The 23,135-nt window shown below is 49.3% G+C and overlaps 1 protein-coding gene across 1 annotated transcript in view; it reads right to left on the minus strand.

Annotated features, from left to right (window-relative positions):
- The window catches only part of RPS6KA2 (ribosomal protein S6 kinase A2), a 350,533-nt gene extending 337,242 nt beyond the window's left edge, over nucleotides 1–13,291 (minus strand). Inside the window, exons 1-2 of the mRNA XM_041742331.1 lie at nucleotides 13,214–13,291; nucleotides 9,265–9,324 (exon numbers count right to left, since the gene is read on the minus strand). Of these exons, the coding sequence (XP_041598265.1) occupies nucleotides 9,265–9,324; nucleotides 13,214–13,276 (123 nt within the window). The 5' untranslated portion in view covers nucleotides 13,277–13,291. The remainder of the gene's footprint in view (nucleotides 1–9,264; nucleotides 9,325–13,213) is intronic.
- Nucleotides 13,292–23,135: the final 9,844 nt, after the last annotated feature.

A 23,135-nucleotide genomic window follows, 5' to 3' on the forward strand; every position in this document is an offset into this window, starting at 1 on the left:
GAAAAGGCTGATTCAAAATGCAGAGTTTCAGGCCCACTGAGACCGACTGGGCCAGACTGTGGCTTCACCAGAGTCCCGGGTGGCTGTGGAACAAAGAGAAGCCGACTTCCAAGTGACTGTCCGCCACCGGGGAGCAGGCCGGCTCCCACACTCTCTGCCTTCTGAGCACAGCGGGGGCTGCTTGGGGAGCCTCTGTGCTGCAGCCCAGACCCACGAAACACAGAGAACTGCTCCGCGCAGCCTAGGCCAGGGCCAGGCAAATGGTGGATCTGGATGGGCTTGCAAATGCTCCGTGACCACCCAACAGTAATACCAAGGTGCATCCCAGTTCCTGAGCTTGGCACTCGTGATGCATATGCTACCCAACGTGTTCCAGTCTTCCTCAGTGGCCACACTGGCTTTCCATAAATACGCCAGTGAGCCCCTTCCCAAATGCCAGCTTCACTAATCACAGTAGTTCCATCTTATTTAAAAAGAAAGTGGGGGGATCCCTGGGTGGCTCAGCGGTTTAGCAGTTTCGGCCCAGGGTGTGATCCTGGAGACCCGGGATCGAGTCCCACATCGGGCTCCCTGCGTGGAGCCTGCTTCTCCCTCTGCCTGTGTCTCTGCCTCTCTCTCTCTCTCTCTCTCTCTCTCTCTCTCCCCTTCTCCCTCTCTCTGTCTCTCCTGAATAAATAAATAAAATCTAAAAGAAAAAAAAGAAGGAAAAAGAAAGTGGAATACTGCTACCCCTCCCTGCCTTGTTCAAGATATGTGAAGCCCAAGCACCTGACTCGTGCTTCTGGGGCATAGGACGAGGCCCTAGGCCTACGGGAAGGCAAGATGAAAGCCCAAGAATAGAGCGTCATTGCCGAGCAAGAAGACATAAAATGAGACAAGTGTAGGCCGACCATGCTGGCTGGCACCTGGCCCCACAGGGGCACACCAAGGTCAAGTCAGGAGGGGCCCGGGATGGGGGCCTTGCCCCTGAGAAGAGGTGAGCGTTTCCGCAGCACATGTCATGACGTGTGTTTTATTCCCTCCTTCTGCCACCACGTAAGTGTCATACCCCCAGCCACTCTCTAAGAGGGATGGGGACTGACCAAGGGCGAGGGCGGTGCTGGCAGAGGCTGAGGGTCAGAGGAAAATTCACCCCAAAACGTTCTCTCATCCCAACCCCGGCACCCCCCACACCAGGACTCAGGTCACCCAAAGCCAGAGGGAGCCGCACACGGTGCTTGGCTGGCGTGAAAGGACCACGCTGACTAGGCTACAGACTTAGTCAGCATCCACTCATGGCTTTTAGTTCGTGCCCTGAGAAGCAGGGTCTGTGACAAAGACCTTGAGCCCCAGACGCACGATACCAAGAAAACAGAGTTTCCCAAACACTGTATTCATTATGGGGTTGAACTCTGCCCTCGAAAGTCCTAAACCCAGGACCCCAGAACGTGACCTCATTCAAAAAGATGGTCACTGTAGATGTAACTGAGTTAGGATGAAGGTCATCCCAGTTGGGTAGGCCCTAGTCCAACACGACCCCGTGGGAAGACACAGGAGAACGTCCATGAGGATGGAGGCCTGGACCAGGCCACGAGTGCACAGGCCTCAGGAGGCGCCCTGGGCAGGTTCCCGTCCTAGCTCCAGAAGGAAGCCACAGGCCTGCACCCCCAGGTCAGCTGTCAGCCCCAGCACCACAGGCGTAACTGTTGGTGGGATGGTCCCAGCAGCCTGGGCGAGGCAGACGGAGGCCCAGAGGCCGTGCGAGGGGCCAACAGGAACACCTGCCAACCTCCCACAGCGCCCACCACCCTCCTGGGCCTCCCCACTGCCCCTAAGAAGCCCAAGTCCTCTCCTCTCACATGAGCTCCTCCTTGGCAGTCCCCGTGGCTTCCCCGAAAACCCAGAGCCTGGTCCCCATGGCCCTGCGTCCTGCTCCTCCACCCCGCACCTGGAACCGTCTTCTCCAGGTCTCCTAGCTGCTCTGTCCCCTCATTCAAGTCCCAGCCTGGCCCCCGCCTGCTCGGAGGGGACTTGTGCACCAGCACTCTGTTGGCATGCCCCCCGCCCCCTCACTCCATCCCCACTGCTCCCTGTCATCCCTCGCCTCTGCACGGAGCAGTCTCATGGAGTTGCCTTTTTGCAAGGACACTAAAATGGAAGGTCCACGCGACAGAGACTTTTGTCTCTCTTCTGTGAGTCACTGAGTCCCCAGAGCCTGGCACAGTGCCAGGCACACAGCGCTCACTGAGACATTTGCCTGGAGAACTGAGGGGGAGGACGGGGGAGGGGGGGCAGGAGGAGGGGGAAGGGGAGGCTGGATCCGGCCAGGCCTGCACCCCGGGCCTGTGATCCACCGCCACACACACCGCCGGAGACCCTCGTCATCTCGAGAAGCTAGAAATCACCCTCTGGTATTTATCCTATTACTTGGGAAACAGGCGTGTATGTGTCTGAATCCTCAAGGAGTATGATTTCCTGAAGAACAGGAGGTCTTACTCATGATTCTGTTAAGCCCAAAATAGACAGTAGATGCTCCCAAAACGATGTCTTCACCGAGACTTTGAGTTCTTTGTACATGAGTCGCACACGCCGTTGGCTCTGTTTGTCGTGGGGCCAGGTGGGGATCCACCGTGGGGCCGAGGGACCCGGGCCCCCCCTTGGGCGGCCAGGGGGGACCTGGCCAGGGCACAGATGGGGGCAGACGCTGCCGATGCCCGGCCGGCTGCTTACTCAACATGCGTTTGGCACCGCGGGGTGTTTTGGTACTACATCTTGGAGAAAAATATGTCTTAATGATTCCCTAGAGAGGTTTATGACTCACATAAATTGCAAAGTCTATGTCTCCACACCCAGCTCGCAGCTGCATCTCTGTCACAAGAGTACCGTCTTGTTGTTTTACTCTTAATTACCTCCGAAATATCTTAAGGGTCGCAAACCACACGACTTTCTACCTGTTATGGTGAATTCCTACCAGCACACCTACGGCATGACTAGGGAGGATACATATAACCTCTGTTGCCGTGATCATTCAAATCATCCATTTGAGATTAATAGAATATAAGGAACTTGTGTAATTCTTGGGGGGTTTTGTACACGTAAAAAACGATTCCGTATTTTCCCACATTGGTGAGAACGGGAGAGAGAAGCCCAGTGTGATGGTGTCGAGCCAGTGAGTCCCGCACGGCCACACGAAGTGCAGATGCGGGTCGTGGGGACACTGCCCGAGGCCTCTGGGGTGGGGACAGAAAGGAGCCAGTGGGGTGGCAGAGGCACCTGTCACCTCGCTGCAATCCCAGAGGAGAAGACCAAGCCACCACATCTGGCCCCAGGCCCGGATCCTGTCAGCCAAGAAGCCGTCAGCCCCCATCAGCGACCCTGGGGGATGGGTGACTCTAGGAAGGGAAAGCACGCTGCCAGCATGAATAGCTTTGGTTTGAATTTCCCTTATTTGTTGGTTCTGGGTTATACTTAGCAAATCACAGCATATTCGATGCCTCAGTTTCACCCATGAGAAACAGAGGGAAAGTGAAGGACCTCCCTCTCACTTCTCAGGGGCTTAGCAAGGCTGGAAGGTGAGGGAAATCACATGCAGTGTTCTTATTTCATCGAGTCATTGGGTTTCCTCTCTGGTGGGACTGGTGTACTGTCATTCCCGGGGGTTCAAACACAGGAGGCCCCAGAGGACACCCCAACCTTGATCTTAGGGCTTTTCCCATCCCGCTGCTCTGGGTTGAAGCGCAGCTTTCATTGGGTGTTCGCTGCACTATTTAGCAGCCACCCCAATATCAGTCCTTGGCAATGATGGGATTGGTCAGGATCCCCTCGTCCCCGGGAAAACCAGCATTTCCTGCATGTGACCATCCATAGTCACTGTGCCGGCAGGGCGGCCTAGGCCACGTCTGCTGCTGTCCTGTCCCCGAGGCCGCTTGCTTGTTCACACAGGCTCCAGCCAGGACACAGAATGATGAGAGTAATCTGCTCTGCCTGTCCAAGGATGGGACTCACAGCCTCCTGATGGGGTGATCTAAGGCAGCAGGATGGGGTCCCTGGTGGGTGCCCGGGGGTTTAGAGAGCGTCCCTGTTAGCACTGACTGAGCAGTCCTTCTATCGTCGGAGAGACAACACCCTCACATGCGCTCGCTGCTGGCTTTGTTACAGAAGCAGAAAGATGAAGAGCTCAGACACGACACCAGCTGAGGCCACCCTGCCACGTCCAGCGGAGATGAATGTGAACGCCTACGAGACAACGAGATGGCCGTGACGCAGAGATGGAGAGATAGAAGAGCCGGGCTGCCTGTCTGCTGTGGACGCTCGCAGAGCCACCACTGACACATCAAATAACACGCTGCACAGTTTTCATCACGAAATGGCACATTTTCCTTCACTTCTGCCTCAGTCGATGCTAATGCTTTGTGAAGTCAGCGTTCCTGCGGCCCACCCTGCCGTGCGTTTAAATACAGATGGGTTGCACCTGCTGAGCCACACAACCCTTCCTCCAAACTACATTGTGTTTACAGCACTTTCTCCAGAGTCTCTGTAAGGATTGCAAGGAGGCCTGTGTTTTGCTGGACTGAAAAACAGGAAGAAACACGAATGTAAACGGGCTGACACGGTGGGTGTGATGGGGATGACACCAGCTCCCGGAGACGTGACAGGCACTTGACAGGCAGTGAGATAATGAGCAGGGCTCCGAAGACCATCAATCTCTGTTCCAAACTACTAACTATCGCTTTAAACTGTAATTGCTTTGCTCTTAATTGCTTTATTACTTCTGAGGCTTCATTATTCTTCTTGTCTCATTTCTATTCAAACCAGTTTGGGTTGTTTTTTCTTTCTTTTTTTAAAGGAACAATGTAACTGTCTAGCTCCCCAGGGCGGGACAGGTAAGAGATGATATGCTGGAATCTACAGGTGATCTGGGGGCAGGTGGCTCAGCCCCAACCAGGGTGACATCCCACTGTTACCACGAGTTTAGCCCAGAGGGTTCTTCTTCTTCTTCTTTTTTTTCTTTTTTTTTTTTTTTTTAAGATTCATTTATTCATGAGAGATACACAGAAAGGCAGAGGGAGAAGCAGGCTCCCTCTGGGAGCAGAGGACTCGATCCCAGGACCCCAGGATCACAACCTGAGCCAAAGGCAGACACTCAACCACTGAGCCACCCAGAGATCCCAGCCCAGAGGGTTCTGATAACACTTTGGGGCTGTTCTTTCCTTCAAGCATAAAGGGTTCTCCATGATCCCCCAAATCTCTTCCCTGGCCTCGCTCTGAGCCTCCCTCCCCTGAGCAGAGAAATCAAGGAGTCCAAGATATAGCTGCTTGGAAGTCAGGCTGCTGGTCACTGAAGGAGGTCACACTGACAGATGCTCAGAATCACAGGATGTCCTGCCCCAAATAAGCGCCCACAGGTCCACCTGACCCCTGAGAAGAGGCCAGTGGCCAAGCAGCGGGGACCCCATCTTCAAGCGTCCTCAGAGGGGCCACCAGAGGCATCGTTTCATCTCACCGTGAGCCCTCCTACCCCAGTTCCCCCACAGAGCTCCCCACCAAGTCGTAGCTGCCCTCAGCAGGTGCCACCACCCTCGCCATGCTCTGCTCTGCCTTCGGATGCCACAGTCTCTACTGTCAAAACTGAGAGTGGAAATTCAGGGGGGAGAGGGAAACACCCTTGTCATCACGTGGAAATAAAGTGAAACAATGCTAATGTTGAGAAGAACTTATCTGGACCCGGTTTCTAAAGTTGACCAGACAAGACAATGATCTTTATTAATAAATGTAACCCTGATATCTAAGCACTTAAAAAAAACACATACAACAAATTCCAATATTTTTCACAGGTTGTTCTGTGAAATTAGAAACTTGTCTTTAAAAAACACCTGTGTCTATACTACAGGGATGGAAGGGTAACAGATGGGGTAGGGACATGGAGTCTGGGGCTAAGCAGTGCTTAGAGGCCTGGTTTCCATGTCCTGGAAGGGGCCCACCCCACACCACACCATCTCCCCCAGGGACCAGGGACCGGGGCCCTCGGTGGCGCACCCAGGTGAAGCATGTGACTCTGCAGTCACCCATGAACACTGGTAGGGCCCTAAGTCCCCACCTTCCACCTGGCTTTGCAGCACGTAACCTGCAAAAGGAAGCAGGAAGCAGAAGTGCAAACCTCACAGGGCAGGTGCCTCTGACACAGTCATGGGTCAGCTCTCTGCTCCCAGATTTCCCTTCCACGACCGTGGGCTGTCTCTCTCCCACATCCCTCCCAATAATAACCCTTTCAAGACACAGCTGAAATGTTCCCTAATGTGATCTGGTGAGGGTTTTTTGTTCGTTTGTTTGTTTGGAGTTTGTTGCATTTTTTCAGACTCTCAAGGGTGCCCACTTCTGATGTGTCAGGTGAAATTCAACCAACAGCCATCCTCCCGGACTTAGGACACCACCTCCCTGTCCCAGCACTGGTGTTCCAGGGGAGGAAGACTTTCCCTCCACAGCAGTGAAGAAGAGGCACATGGCTCCAACACCAACTTCCTGTCTCACTTGTAGTCTTTATTCTAGAACCTTCTTTCATGGACAGAGCCCTGACATGAAATACAACTGGACAAGAACCCCACATGGAGATATTCGTACATCAGATGTCCCAATGTGTTCTATGCTTTAAAATATATCCATATGAAGACGATCCCCACAGAGACACCATGTCAGATGATGGCCAGGCTGCAGTGGCTGCTGTGTCCTCTCCCGTGTACCCTCGGGGACACACCCATGTTCCTTTGTCATCATTCCATGGTGGCACCATGTGCCACCCACAGGTCATCAACAAATATTCTTGCTTGAATGAATGAACTGTTGTTAATGTGAATGACTTTTTTTTTCCTAAATAGGATTTTTAATCATCACCATACATGTCAGACCGGCCAAAGGTATGAAACTTTTCCACTCTGACTTCCTCCATGGGTCTGAGCCACAGATCCTCCAGTTACAGGTGACGGCACAGTCCCCCTCTGAAGGCCAGAGAGGATGCACAGAGACGCGCTGGCTTCTAACCCACCCTTAGATGGTTGTGTAAGCATCGTGTGCTGCTGGCTGGACCTGCCTGTTGCTTCCAGCATCATCTATCAGAAACCTTAGTGAGCAGCTTGTTGTCCCATTATTTCTCAGTGTCCCCACCAACACCACGAACCTATCACAAATCAGCATTATATCCCGCAAAATACTCCCAAAATTTGTTTGGAACTTTCTTCCTTCTTTTGTTAAGAGGCAAAGTTAAATTGCTTTCCCACCACGAAGAAATAGTAATAATTTGCTGTGTCTCCCCTCCTGTTATCAAAATCAACCTTAAAGCGGTCGAATGATTTTACTGCAATAAATCAGCATCTGCATTTCCATCCAAAATGTTAAGGATAAGACACTTTGAGACTAGGAAATCTTAGGAAATAAATATTGTTAATGAATTTAAAGATTCTCAGTTAGGGGCACTTGGGTGGCTCAGTTGGTTAAGTGTCTCCCTTTGGTTCAGGTCATGATCTTGGGGTCCTAGGACTGAGTCCTGAACCAGACTCCCTGCCAGGTGGGAGTCTGCTTCTCCCTCTGATCCTTCTCCTGTTCGTGCTAAGAACTCAGTCACATTCTCTCTCTCAAATAAATAAATAAATAAATAAATAAATAAATAAATAATCTTTAAGAAAATTCTCTGTTAATTGCATAAGCGCTTTTGAGCATATCTTGTGACATAATCGTGGTGTTCAGTTTGGCCTATGAGAAGGAACAGTCGGCACCCCTGTACGAGCTGGCCTCCCGAACCTAACTGCTCATGTACCACATTAATCTGCCTGCAAGAAACATCCAGAAGGTTTCTGGTGATCAAAATTCCCACCAATGCCCAGCAAAGTGCAAATAAAAGTGGCAGGCCAGGCATGGTGTGGTTTCTCTGAGACCCTAGGCCTTCGACTTTGTTCATTTGCAAGGAGGGCCTTGACCTCCGTGGAACTGACAAGAACAGGGCCACACCTACTCTCCCAGAGAATGCAAGCCTACACCAGGCCAGATGTTTTGTTCAAGAATGCTGGAAGCTCCTTGTAAAGCCAGGAGCAGAGCCGGGCTGCACACTTCCAGTATCAAAAGTGCAGGACTGAAAGGCTGCCAGCTAAAGATGAAGCAGCTTTGCACCCTTTTACTTTATTTAACCAACATATTACGTCATGTGATCATGAGATCCAGTGGCACTGGGCTTAAAATGCAGATTGGTGTGCATGCATTTAGACAGACGTGAAAGACGGTTCTTAGCATCTGAACAGACCATTTTTTAAAGCCAGCAGTGCTCACTGATCCACCCCTCCAGCTACAGTACCTTCCCAGCTATTTTAAAAAGTCAACAGAATTGCAAATTTTACAACTTTTATGGTTCCAAGCAGTGCCTGGCTGAGCAACTCAGGAAGTGAAAGCTTCTTAATTGCCTTGTCACCCTTCCCGGCTGCAGCTGCCTTGGAGGGCACTTCTTTGCAAGCGGTAGAAATGCGGCTGCTTCAACAGAATCCCTTCCTCCGGCGTTGATTCAACTTTGGAAGGTGACGATTCCCTACCCGAGGCCCCTGGAGCATGCTTGCTGGCACCACAGCCTCCCCCACGTTGCGTTGTCTGGGCTTGTCTGCTCCCTTAAAGGCCAACCCGCTTTCCTGCACCCTGGGGTCAGGCTTGTGCCCCCACCACACCGTGTGGAAACCAGGCTAATGCAGCCAGTGACAGCCAGTGCTTGGGGCGCCTTTCCACCCCATGGCCCCTGCAGGGTGTGCTCCTCCCAGCCTCCCCCTCCCATCTCCCTCAGCTGCTGGTCTGCCACCACTGACCTGCTCCTGGGGGCAGGGACGCGTCCCCCCTCTGCTCACAGGGCTCCAAGAGCATGGCCCCACGCACATTCGGAGGCCGGGGTGCCTACCTTCCAGCAGGTGCAGCCATTTAGCACTTCCATGCCCCAGCTGGTTATCCTACACACCTGTCTTTATTGATGACCATCCCTCATCTCCCCTCTGAAAAGCCCCTGCCCAAAGACTCTGTCTTTTACCCTGGTTTGTGATTTTTCTTCCCATGTTTCACGTATTCCTCTGGAGGGAAATTTATTGGCTATCATCGACACACGGCACACACGTGTGCATATATGTGTCTGTGTCGGTGTGTGTTTGCATACAGATATTTCACTAAAATAACCGCTCATGGGCTGTTGATTTCAAACTTCCACGTCTCCCTCCACCCCACCTTCCTCCCCAAAGAATCAGGCTGTAATAAAACATGTATAGTTACTTCTTCCACGGTATCTTCTGCGGCGGGTTCTGCGTCCAGGTTAAGATCCTCCTCGGTGGTCTGACAACAGAGATACACATTGAAGAGAGTTAGCATGACAACACTCTTGTCAAGAGCATCCTACAGGTAAGCAGCACAAGGGCGAACGAGGTATTCCCTACTAGCGCAGCAGCGGAATAGGGCAAGTGCACTGAGGGACCGTCCCACCTGAATCTGCATGTGACCGTGTGAAGCTTCATGCAGGAAATGGATCTTTCTACAGCAGGTGGTGAGCAGAGCACGGAGCGTTCACAGCCACGGTTGGAAATTGCCCCGTCAGCCAAGCGTGTATTACTCATGGCACAAGTGAAGCGGGGAAGCAGGTGATTTACCTAAGTCCCTGACCTGTGGATCCACGTGGGGCCCAGACTAAAGGGGTTAAGACAGAAGTGACAAAGGGAGGGCATCTGCAACCATTCTTGTTTGAATGGAATAAAATCACGGTCTCAGCTGATGCTTCGAGAATAACTGAGCTCCGGCAGGGCCAAGTTCCTGGCCCATAGACTCGTACAGTGGAGTGTTTCCATAAGGATAAGGCTTCACCGGGAGGGTCTGTGTCTGAGTCTTGCTTCCTACATCATGACCGAAAGCAAACTGCTTAACCTGGGCCTCAGTTTCCCTGTTTAAGTCTGGAACGTAATAGCAGCATCTACCGCCGAGGGATGTGGCGAGAGCTCCAGGGAGGAGCCCCAGACGGCTGGCAGTGGGGACAGCATCGCCCGCCACACGCCCCAAGCCGGCTGGCTCACTACCTTCCAGGCGGTCGGCTCACCCAGCAGCCGTAAGACAACTGGCACCGAACATTCTAGACCGTGAGATGTCAGGGAGTCCTGTTGGATCTGCATTGTTTAAAAACAGGGACTTTTCCTTTCTTTAACACATGGTGACATCCCAGAAAGGACGTCCTGCTGACTCTTTCAAAAGAACATGGAAAGGGGATGAGTGGGCCCACCAGCCCCTGTGGATGGGTTTCTGCACCCCCTGACTCACTCTGTCTCCCACTTTCCCGCCTTGCCCCACACCCCTTCCGGGCATGCCCTGGGCCATCTTACACCTGCTGGAAGCAGTGATTGAGGGTCCGGCTAAAACATCATACACACAACTCTGCACGCTTCTCTTTAAGGCCAGATTCTTCAGGGATTTTATGGAGGGCCCAGTTTCTAATTAGCACACGTTTCCTTGTCAATACACCTCATTAAGTGGTCAAATATACCACCCAAATATTTCAAAACAATTCATAAAACCGCAAATGCTTTTCCTCGATAGTCAAACGAATTTCCCCTGGTTTGTGGGCCGAGGCAAAGCTGGTTCGCGTACAGAGAACAGTGTCCCCAGTACAGTGAGCCTCAAGCCTGACCCAGGCCAGTCCGAGAAAACAAGGCAAGGCCAGAGTGACTCCTACGTTAGGATAAAACTGGTCCCTAGCACTGGAAAACCAGTCATCAGTCGTGTTAAATTTGTGCAAAAGCGAGTGACGGAACAATTGGCACCGTACAGCAGACTCTCTCATAAGAAGAAGCACACAAAGCTCCTCATGCAAAGATTTTATATTTAATCTGGAGTCCGGAGGCCAAATGTATTCCATTTGTTTTGCCCAATGTCTTGATATGTGAGATATCTTAATATCATACAACATAAAACATGTGCAAAATTGGAAAATACAATGAGCCTCTGAGTTCCAGGGCAGAGAGATTTCACATCTGTGTGGATTCAGGTTTCCCCTGGACCCAAAGGGCCTCAGGACCAATGCTTCACGTTTACTCTTTCCAGGAAAAGCTCTGATTTTCTGGGTTCCAAAGAAATAGGATTGGATGCTCTATCTTCATAAGGCATACTGCAGAGGGTATACTATCCTAAAACATTTACCCAGGAAGCCTGAAGAAAATCTCTTTTGCTCCAGGACCATCTACTTTATCAATTTTCGTGATTTGCTGTTGCATATACATCAATCTCAAAAAGTTTTAAAATTCGCCCTCTAAATGGAGTGGCAAGGCAGTGCTGTCTATGACTTATTTCTTAAATGATGTGAATATACACATCGCTGGTCCATTTTCAATCGATTTCAGATATATTTACAACACAAGCTGCTCCTTAGAGCTCCGGTCAGTGGCAGTGATGGAAAGTCTGGAGCCCCACGAGAAATTCTGCAAGGCCCTCCACATCCACAGTGTTGCCCCCACCCAAATCATCCCCCACTCCTAGCAGAAGGGCTTCCTTCAGGGGGCCCAGCTGGGTCTCCACCACAGACAAACATAGTTCTGAGAGGGCTTCAGAAAACACCAGCAAGTAAGAAAAAAACTTCTGACTAGTCATTATTAATTCAATTCATTCATTCAGTTTTTTAAAACCTCAAATCTCCCTCCAAAGGAAAAAAATGAACCCCGAATTAGCCACCCTTGTAAGTGAGAGGCTCATTCAAAGGCCTGGTGTTGGCTGCCAGGAATGACATCATGGACACACAGAATAGTCAATGACAGTGAACAGCTGAGGTGTCACCTCTCTAGATATAGGTGCTTGTCACCGGCATCAACAGCATGTTGTCCCACCAAAAAATAGGCTTGATATCTATGCTGTGCTCAACCACCTCTGTTGAACAGCAACATATAGCCCAAGCATTAAGTTAGTTTGGCTCCCCTCAACATACTAAATGGATAATATTAAATAAATTCTCTTTTAAAACAGAATCTCAAAAAAATAAAAATAAAAATAAAAATAAATAAATAAAACAGATTCTCCTGTTCAGTTTAAAATTGTTACATGAGGGGCGCCTGGGTGGCTCAGTGGTTGAACGTCTGCCTTTGGCTCAGGGTGTGATCCCGGTCCCGGGATCGAGTCCTACATTGGGCTCCCTGGGGGGAGCCTGCTTCTCCCTCTGCCTGTGTCTCTGCCTCTCTCTCTCTCTGTGTCTCTCATGAATAAATAAATAAAATCTTTTAAAAAAATAAAATAAGTGTTACATGAATGTCTAAACATATAGTCTGTACATATAAAAATAAGTAACATTTAAAAGAATTTATTTATAGGCATGAGGCTGGGATAGGAGATAAGACAAAAATTAAAGCTTGGATTTTGTAAACATTCAGTAAGTTATTAGAATTTGTCATTTGGGAAAGCAATTTCGGTTGCTAGAGACACAGCACAGGTATGTCTAATGATTTAGTAGGTAGTCTAATAATAGACTAAGGGTGCTCTAATAATGCATAACTTTGAGGAACCTACTCTTCACAGAAAAACGTATGTTGATCACCTGTAATTCAAATTAAGCAAATCAAATTCCATGGACCAGACTTCCAGAGAGTTCCATGTCCCTAGGGAAGCATGTAGTGAAACAGTATCAGAGGGGACTCCCAGCAGCCAGCCCCCAGGGAGGGGCCACTGACACTTTCATTTCATTAGCTTTTCTCTTTATTTGTCACGGCTCCTCTTTATGTGGACGCACAAGCTATTAAGACCGCATTATCTTCATGCCTTCTGTTTCCTAAGAAGTCACCATTGTTTTGCCTCCTGGTTTCATCCTCCACTCTAGCAAATGGAGTTCTTATCATGTAAAGCCACTTGTTGAAGGAAAATCAAACTGATGCAGATTAGTTTGGAAGCTGTGATGACTTCAAGATACACACATACCTCAGGAAGCATCCTGAAGTTTTGTTTAAGGGCAACAGTTTTTTTTTTTTTCCTTCAAGCCTTTGCCTTCATTCATATAGTTTACACCCCACTCAGCGCCCTGCGTGTGGGCACCTATAGACACAGTGCATACACACGCTGGCATACATAGACCGCAACACACACAGCTCGGCACACACTAGGTATTCACACAATCATCCCCAGCACGCAGGAATCCATTCTGTGAGACCTCCCGCGTGCCACCCTTGGGCTGTTGAGCGCGCATCCTTCTCTCCTGGGCACTCACCTCTATCTCCATGGGCTCCACCTCGATCTTCTTCCATAGCTCCAGCAACTGTGCGATCGGCATTTTTTAAAACTTTCCTTTCCTTCTGTTCAAGTACTGGTGGTAAGGGAGAAAAGAAGAGAGGCACGGGAGAGTGCAGAGCGCCTGGGCAGGCAGGGGGTCAGCGCCCGGGCAGGGGGTCCCCGGGGGCGGGCGGGGGCCGGGGGTCTGCAGTGTGGCTGCGGGCCGGGCCCGGGGCTGCGCGCCCTCCGGCCGCTCCTGCCGCTGCTGCCGCTGCGCTGGGCCGACCAGCAGAGCCAGACCCGACCTCGAACCTGCACTTGCAGCCTCGCAGCGGATTCCCGGCCTCGCCCCTCCCCCTTCCATTGCCACTCCCTCCTTCCCTCCCCCCACTATTTTACCTTAATTGGCTCTAAATGATGGGTGCAAGTTGGGTCTGAGGATGCTGCTGCCATAGAAACTGCATAGCAACCAAGGGCTGGGAAGAGGGGGGGCGAGGAGGGGCCTGCGGCAGGCTCTGCCCTTCTCCCTCCCTGCACGGCACGCGCGCGCACACACGCACACGCACACTTTCCTTCGCCAACCACTCCCTAAACCCCACCAGACCGCCTTAGCCCCACACGAGGGGATGAGCCAGGAAGTCAGGTGCAGGGAAGCTGCTTTTCCTGCAGGAAGATTGAAAACCCTGGTGTCAGGGAACTGCTGCCAAGGGGGCTGCAGAAGCAGGGCCCCTCGCTTGCTCCCAGGCGCCCAGCCCATCCTGAGCGCGGGGACCCCCGCCCCTCCACCGAGGACAGCGGGGGACCCGGCCCGCAGGACCCCGGGCGGGGCCCCAGGAGGTGGCGCGGCCTCGCTTGCCTGCGCCCCCGCGGTCCGCTCCTGCCCGCGCGCCCGGGCGCACCACCCCGCCCCGCGCCCCGGGGAACGCGGCCTCGGAGCCTCCCGGGAGGGAAGGGAAGCAAGGGGGCTGTTTCCACGGCCAGCGGCAGCACCTGTCCAATTTCTGGGATTGGGAGGAAAACACTAATTCAAGCAATGTAGGGCCAATCGTTTACCAAGTTCCAGGAGGAATACTGCGCACATCGTGCACATTTCCCGATTTAACTCCCATCTAGTGTGGATTTGACAATCCAGTTTCACAGGGAAAATCCTGAGGCTCCCGGAGAAGGAACTTGCCCAAAAGCACCTAACAACGGGCGGGGCACGCCAGAAATGAAGCACAGTGATCCCAGTTTCTAGAAGAGGGATCCAGGCTTGTGCATGTGTTTCAAGGGGACTTTTCCATCCTTCCTGCCTTCTCTGTCTGTCTTCTGTCTTATACATTTCCCTCTCAGAATAAAAGGTTCATCTCCCAGACTTCTAAGTGCTAATCTGGTGTTTGGTCCTCTCTTTTGGGAAATGGTGTTAAAGTCGAATGCATCTATTCATTTCTACAGCAACTTCCTTTATCTTTCAGAAAAATATCTTAGAAAATGGCTTACTGCTTCCAAAAATTATCAATCCCTTTGTCTTTTTCATCTTTATAAAATCGCTAAGAAATCCATTGATTAAAAGGAAAAAGAAAAAAGAAAAAAAAACCTAGCCCAAATCCCAGATACCTCATATGTCAGAGTTACCAGGAGAGGCTCCATCCCATTCTTAGTGTTGATTTATCTATCTATAAAATCAGGCCAGTAAGATCTTGAAAATTAATCTCATTCAAAATAAAAATGATGACAATGTTGTTTGTTTTCAAACTGGACATTCCTGGATAGAGGAGAGTGAAGGGTTTTGGTGTGTTCACTATAGTAAGGTAATTTGGGGCATAATGTGAGAGGTCATAGATTAATAACATAAATTGAAAAGATGTTTATGTAATAAAGATAGGAAAATCATTGACATAAGAAATAGTGCTGGTGAGACATCAACATCGTTTCATCTGAACCACTTAGAACATGGAGCCCCTAAAGGTAAGCAGTGGGGAGGGAAGTGATGTTGAATTCCTTTCTGGGTGTTTATAAAACTTTCACTTTCTGGAATTTTCCACAAGCACTCTGAGGTAGGCAGACTGACAGGAAACATTCATCCTCTCATTTGGGGAAGGAATATGGAGGAGAAGAATGTGGGCCAAGCCCCCTGCCTCCCTTTGAAGAGGACAACCCACGCAGAGGAGCCCAGCCTCTGGCTGATGTGCTGCAACATTCCCAGAATCAGCTGTCATCAGGCACAAAAGAACTATTATTAAAGGCATATCTTGGGAATTGCTGAAAATACGGTTCACGAGCAGGACGTCTCTTTTTAAACTTTGCAAATGTGGCACTCACAGAGGGGCTGAACATCATTCAGACATTGCACAGGTGAAGCGGAGGAGTCAGGAGTGCTGAAGTGATCCATGGTGACAGCCGGAGGAGATGTGATGTAATCCCAGAGCGCTGGAATCACCTTCCCATGCTTAATCACTCTGCTTGGCTGCTTTTTGAAGCGTCCAAGAGGATTATTTACAAACAATCAACCATCCTGGGTGGTGAGTTACCTCTGTATCCATTTTGAAGCATGTGGCACTGCCCTGCGGATAAACTACCTGGTGCCAGGTGTGCTGGACAGAGAAAGAAAAAGACCATGAAAACAGACTACCTACAAGACCAAAAAATAAAGTAAAATAAAAAAAAAAAAAAAAAAGACAACGTTGAAAAAAACCCACATTGACCCAGGAAAGCATTAGCCCCATCTGGAAAGCTCACTTCGAGTTAGGAGCACGTATAATCAGACAAGAGAGAGGCAATTTTTTGGAAAGGAGCTAATGGTTGTAATCTGAATACCTGAAAGGATAAAGCTTCAAATAAAGGACTCAAGAAATCATGTGTGATGGGGAAAGAGTGTTTAGTTTAAATCCCAAGAAAACTTGAAAAACTTTTTCAACAGGAACAGCACCTCAGAAAGTTGATTTCCAGGAACCCCACTCACAAGCATTGACTCCAAGAAGAAACAGGAGCCGGAACACACGTGGCAAAATGCAAAATGGGTCTTTAGTGAAGCAAGCCCTACAGACTAAAAGGAGTGGGAACTACTTCAAGAGTCCCTGGACACAAAATCCTCGTGAAATTGTAGTGGAGGGACAGGGGTGCACGAGCACCCAGCTGGGGGGTTGGTGGTCCCAAACAGACCAGCTCTGGCCCCTCACCGCTGACAAAATCCAAATACTGAGGGACAAGTGGTGGTGAAACAGGAAAGGAATTTATTTCAGGGAGGCCAGTGCCAAGAAGATGGTGGTCTAGCGTCTTGAAGACTGTCTCCAAAATATGGAAAACACTTCCAGATTTATATAAGGAAACTGTGGGTTAAGAGTCATGAAGGTCCATGGATCACTGTCATGGAGCAAATCACGGGCTGGTCCTGCTGGCTCAGGACAATCCTAAAGCTCAAGATGTAGTTTCAGTTCCCATCAGGGGCTGCTTTGCCCACAGGGCCTTCCCCCCAAGCCACGAGACCAGCTGGAAAGAAGAACCCAACTAGAAAGTTTAAGGTCAAAATGAAGGCAGGGCAAGTCCTCTTTCAAAATGAGACATGTGAACGGGCACCAGCTCTTGAAACCTGGCCCCCAGTAAAAATTAGTCTCCTGAGTGAATGAAAACAGCAGAGCTCCATGTGTCCCCTGCCCTGGAAGGAAGGAGAGGAGGGTGGGAGAGACCCTCTTCACCCTGTGGGTCTTACATAACCAAAATCCTGAGAATGGAAGTGGGACTCAGGAATCTGATTCTGGCCCATTTCTGCCACGAACACCCAACTGGTCTGACGTTCTCAGCCACAGCAGCGCGTGTAAGTGTGTGTCAGGATCTGAGGGCGGGGACCCTCTGCTACCTCTGAGGGCTCCGGTGCTTGAGATGATAAGTTGTCCACACTGTGATGGGCATGTTTAAGTGACCCGCAAGGCTTATCTCAGGCTGTTGCATTTTGCAAGTTGATTATGTTTGAAGGATTTGGTAAAGAGAGGAGAATTACTGATTTCTAGGGGCCTTGGTATTTCCAATCCTTAGTTTCACAAAATCCTCCAAAACCCTCAAAACCAACTCAATTTTAACAAAAGGCGTGTTATCCATCATTGTGGGTTGAGCTGTGTTTTCCCCTATCCCCATCCCCAAATTCACATGTTGAAGTCCTAACCCCTAGCACCTCAGAATGTGCTTTCATTTGGAAATAGAGTCTGTAATGGTAATCTTAAAAAGAAATCTAACCTATTATTTCACCAGCAAAAGATGGGTTTATTTGGGAATAAAAGAGGATTGCAAACTGGGGCAAACAAGCTGTGGCAAAAGCATAGGGAGGTCTGGAGGACAAAGGAGAGGAATGATGCTTTCTAAGGAGCAAAGAGGTAGAGGGAGGGCTGTCATATGCGGGAAGTCCACCGGGAGTTGGAAGCCTGGTGGTTTCTCAATGGCTGAGCTGTCACAGGATGGGGAAAGAGTCTCTTCCTTCGGCTGGGGTAGAAGTGTCCACATGCAAGGTCAAGTGCATGCTGGGTCTAGTCTGGCTCTTCCTGTTGGGGCTGCAGCTGACTCCCAGGTGTGAATCATTGGTTGTGAGAGCACCCTCACCCAACCTCCCCACTCTGTTTTCCTGAGGTTTTCCATTACTGATGTTCACAGTCGTGGTAATTAGTTAGGTTGGGGTCATTCTGGAGAGATGGGCCCTCATCCACCGCCACTGGTGTCCCCAGAGAAGGGAAACGTGGGCACAGATGCACACAAGGGATAACATCATGGAAGACCGGAGTTCTGCTGCCACGAGCCAGGAAACTGTCAGGAGCTGAGAGGGAGGGAGGCTGGGATCCTTCCAGCTCCTTCGGAGGGAGCCTGGCCCTGGCGATGCCTGGATCCCACACCTGCAGCCTCCAGGACGCCAGGCAGTAGGTTTCTGTGCTGTAAGCCAGTCTGTGATCCTTTGTTACTGTGGCCCGAGCAAATTCGCACCGGGGAATGAAGATGAGTTATAACTATAAATCAGAAAGCACTAGGATGCTACGGTTCTAGGATGACCAGGAACCAGAGGCCCAAATAAAACTGGTGTGTAAAGACCCTCGTTTGCATCCTCCTTCCCCGGGGACTAGCCAGGGACATCCTTTTAGTTGGCAACTAACCGGCTTCCAGAAACCACTTAACGAACATTCTGCAGTTGTTCAAAAAGACACCAAAGGTGATTGGAATCCAAATCGGCCCCTTTTGTGAGAAGAACCCAAAGCCCCATTTCCAACACAGCAAAGTCGTGACGCTCTGAAACCTAACAACAGCTTTTTTTTCCAAAAGGAATTAATCACGTGGAAGAAAAGAATGGTTGAGTACAGGGTAAACAGCATCTCTTCACCATGAGAAGAATTCTAAGCTAGGAGAAAATTTTAAAGGAGCTTTTATCTGCAATCCTCCCGATGAATTTTTCATCTCGGTTGTGAGGAAGGGAAGGTTGATGTGACCTGGCCCTGTGATTACTGGGCCACCAGCAGCTGGTCCTGGTGGTGTGTCACCCAGGGACGCAGCCCTGGCAAAGACCATCCCATTCCAGTCATAAGCATCTCACACCTAAGCTAAGAAACAACACACATACACAGGATGGGAGGAAGCAAAAATGATAGAATATCTGTTTACTTTTCCAGCTCACTCATCTTTTTGCCCACAAATAATACTTCCCAGAAGCTAGCACAATCCTGCAAGAAAAAAAGAAAAAAAAAGGCCTGCGTGGGTTCACCAGCCTTCCTGGTTGGGAGTCTTCTAACTTGCCAGTCCTGCAGAGATGCTAACACAAAAGCTGTACACTCCTAATTCGGTGTACTCTGCAGTAATCGCCAATTAAGTAATTCCCAGGGATTTATTTAAATTAAATTAATGTGGCTTCAAGCCAAGCATATTTGATCCAAAATTTATTTCAACTCTCAGAAGGCGAATCATATAGCCCTTCAATGAGCAAACATGATCAAAACATCATCTGGAAGAGGCTGCATTTGCTGTCTTCCCAAAGCTCCACCTCACCAGAAAGACCTATAGGACTTTCCGTGGGAATTCACATGAGGAACCATGCCCTTAAGAAAGATTCTTAATGGAAAATAAGTATATTCCTAGATTTTTACTTTAAAGCACTCCTCATTGGACCGACTCAAATTCCTTTTGGAAATACAAACAGTAACGTTAATATCTGTAAGTTGAGCACATACAATGCCTTTTATTTATTTATTTTTTTAATTTTTTTTTTCATTTTTATTTATTTATGATAGTCATAGAGAGAGAGAGAGAGAGAGAGGCAGAGACACAGGCGGAGGGAGAAGCAGGCTCCATGCACCGGGAGCCCGATGTGGGATTCGATCCCGGGTCTCCAGGATCGCGCCCTGGGCCAAAGGCAGGCGCCAAACCGCTGCGCCACCCAGGGATCCCCATACAATGCCTTTTAAAGGAAGCAGTGTGAGCTCAGTGGAAAGTGTGGACACAGAATCTGGCTTTGAAGGCAGGGGAGGGTGTTGGGAGCCCAGCCCAGGTCAATGAGTAGGGAAACATTCCCAGAGATGTACCCCGATTTCCCTTCCTTCCCGGGGCTGAGAGCATACAGTTCATTTATTACTATTACCATTATTTACTGAAGTTTTTATAATGATTGGGTCTCTGTACTAAGAAAAAAAATGACCATCGCTTAACAGGTTAAGAAAGGGAAAAGGCAGCAAAGTTATCCATTAAAATGAGGGAAGACTCTAAATAGTCAAATGTAGAAGACCGTTGTGTCTTCTGCTCAGTACACTAGGCTTTGGAAGGAATTGGAACCCGTTGTAATTTGTACCAATCTTAGAAAATTAAGCATATGTATGAATAGTACTTGGCGAATTCTTAAAATCATGCTAGTTACTTTCTTAGAATATAAATAATCACTAAAAACGTGGTATTTATAGGAATCTTCCAAATAACCTATGGAATCAAATTTGTACTTCTGGTGACACTATTTGAAGAATGTGATAATATTCACAATTATTGAACAATAACCACGGTGGTGTGGGATTCCCTCTCACCCTTGGTGAGCGGTGCTGTGTTTACTGACATAAAGCAAAGCACTAGCAGTCCTAGAAGACAAGTAATGCTGCATTCACCAAAGCACCCAACGCAGAGTTGAACAAGCTTAGTGTTTAATGAATAAACATTGATTCACTGCTAAGGGAATTTCACAAGGTACCCCCAAAATTGTGTGTATGTGCGCATGTGTGTGTGTGCATGTGCACACTAACATGGTGATTTCCTGGGAAGAGTGAAGGTTGCAGAATTGTCCAGTGCTCTTTACCCCTTTGACCTGGTTCCGTGACCATACACGCAGGACGGCTTGCCAGCAGGTGACTCCTCCGTCCTTCAGTCCACAAGGGTAGGACTTCTTGTCCCTGATGCCTCTGCAGTTAAGCAAAGCACTTGGTTCACATTTAGTCTTCGGTCAAGTCTTTGCTAAACCAAAAAATATTTGAGGCTGCAGAGTGTTAGGAGTGGTAGAGGGAGATAAAAACATGTGTAGGACCAGCAGGATCTGGGCATTGACTTGAGTGCTTTGATTATTGATTTTGCCAAAGTGGCATAAGAATGATGATTTTCTTTGCCCTAGTTTTAACCATAAATCTGTAAGATAAATATTGACTGTATTAATGATAATACTGGTAAAGGAATCATCATAGCAAGGCGTTTTTTTTTTAAAGCAAATTGCTTTTTTGTATTACTGGGCTATTTCTTAAGAATAATTTAACCTGGGGCACCTGAGTGGCTCAATCAGTTATGCATATACTCTTGGTTTTGGCTCAGGTCATGGACTCAGGGTTGTGAAATCAAGCCCCCCCCCCCCCCAAAGGCTCTACGCTAAGCAGGGAGTCTATCTGAGATTCTCTCTCCCTCTCCCTCCCCCTCGGCCCCTTACCCATAAAAGTGTGCTCACACTCTCCCTGTCTCAAATAAATAAATACATATCTTAAAAAAATAATTTAACCTAACCTTGAATTCTCAGACTAATTTTGGGAATGAAGTAGTGTGTATTTCTCGTAAGGATAAAAAGTCTTGGGAAGGGACACCTGGGTGGCTCAGCAGCTGAGCTTCTGCCTCTGGCTCAGGACGTGATCCTGGGATACAGGATCGGGTCCCACATTGGGCTCTCCTTGCAGACAGCCTGCTTCTCCCTCTGCCTGTGTCTCTGCCTCTCTCTATCTCTCATGAATAAATACATAAAATCTTAAAAAAAAAAAAAATCTTGGGAAAAGCCCATTCTGTTCTTTCTTCCAAGCCCCTAAGGGACCCATCCTCTTTTAGAGTTCCTGGACCCAATCCCTGCCCCCACACACCCACATATATACATAACGTCCCGATAGCAGCAGGGCGTCTGAGAATTCCAGCCAAGAGACAGCATCTGATCCCACAGGTGAAGGCTCAGTCCTACAAGAACCCCCCTCCCCCCCCATTGCAGACCAGGGTCGTCAGGTGCAAGGCCAAGTTCTTACCTGTGTTTCTGACCCACGGGATACAGACTGTAGGTTTTCAGGACTTCCTCCTTTGGTTCAGCAAGTTCGCTAGAGCGGTTCACAGAACTCAGGGAAACTCAGGTCCCCCTCAGGGATGTGATACAAACCAGCAGCCAGATGAAGAGCTATGTGGTGTGAGGACCTGCACAAAGGGGCCTCTGTCCTTCTCAGGCCCATGGAAGGGTTCTGGTCCCCCGAGCATGGAAGGTTCCCAGGACGAAGAACCCAAAGGCTGTCCTCCCGAGTTTCTAGGGAGGACTCATGACACAGTTATGATGGACTAAATCGCTGATAGAAGCTCCAGCTCTGCTCCCCTCTCAGAGTGAGGCTGGGGGTAGGGCGGGAGGGACCTGCTAGCTTTGACCCTCTAGTCACAGGATTGCTCTTTCAGGCACCGGCCTCACTCTGGGTGGGTCTGAAAGTCACCTTCATTAATAACAAGACACCCATTTTGCCTCAGGGCTCTGAGTGTTTTTAGGAACCATGGGCAAAGACTAAATACACCTGAGAAATACATATTTTGTCATGTGAGTGACCCAGTGCATTTTTCTCATAAATGATCACACTCCACCTCCTCACCTGTGATAGGAAGCCTGTAGCCTGTGACCCCAGATAGGGCAGATCGGCCCCCCTGTGCCTCCTGCCTCCACGCAGATTCCCTGGGATGGACACAGATTCCCAGAATAGCAGCTGGGCCCAGAAGGAGCAGGTGGATGGGAGAGTCGGTGCCCAGAGTGGACCCCAGCGGGGTGATACAGTCACTGCCCAACTAGGGATCTGCAGTGATGGGGAGTCGGTCTCAGAATTCACTCTATTCAAAGAAATCTGACAGTTCTTGCACAACTGTGTTCATGGGCTGAGTTTTCTACCTACGAGGGAGTCAGAGTGAGGTTTTCCTCGTGATCCATGGGAGGTCAGCCGTGCAGTGGGCATGAGCTCACAGTGCCCAGGTTTTGCAGACTTGCTGACTGAGAAAATTACCTGTGGAGCTGAGCGGGCTCGAATGCCCTTGATAATGAAGGAAAATTAGCTTGTGCAGTTCTTTCGTTCTTTCCAGCTCTTCTATTCAGCCCTCCTCCTACAGTGTCCACAATGTGGCTAAAACCAATGTGACAATTCAAATCAACATCCCCTCTCTTTGTAGGCCTGCTCCTCTCAGCTGACCCACCGGAGCCCCGTATGGTGGCACAAGAACGTCCCCAGTTTCTGCCAGCGACTTCACGTCATTATGTTTCCACAGACCTGGATTCTTGTTGTATAAAAACACTGACATCTTCGCTATTTAAAACGAGCAAATAGCCTCCTGATTTGTTAATTTCATCCAGCATTTTTGTTATCTGGCTTGATTTTCTTTAAAAACAGCCTTTTGTCTTGTGTTTGGAATATGTTTTTCTTCCAGGCAGCTGATTACGGCAGTTTTTAGGTGGC

This window comes from Vulpes lagopus, chromosome 2, assembly GCF_018345385.1.
Source record: "Vulpes lagopus strain Blue_001 chromosome 2, ASM1834538v1, whole genome shotgun sequence".
NCBI lineage: Eukaryota > Metazoa > Chordata > Mammalia > Carnivora > Canidae > Vulpes > Vulpes lagopus.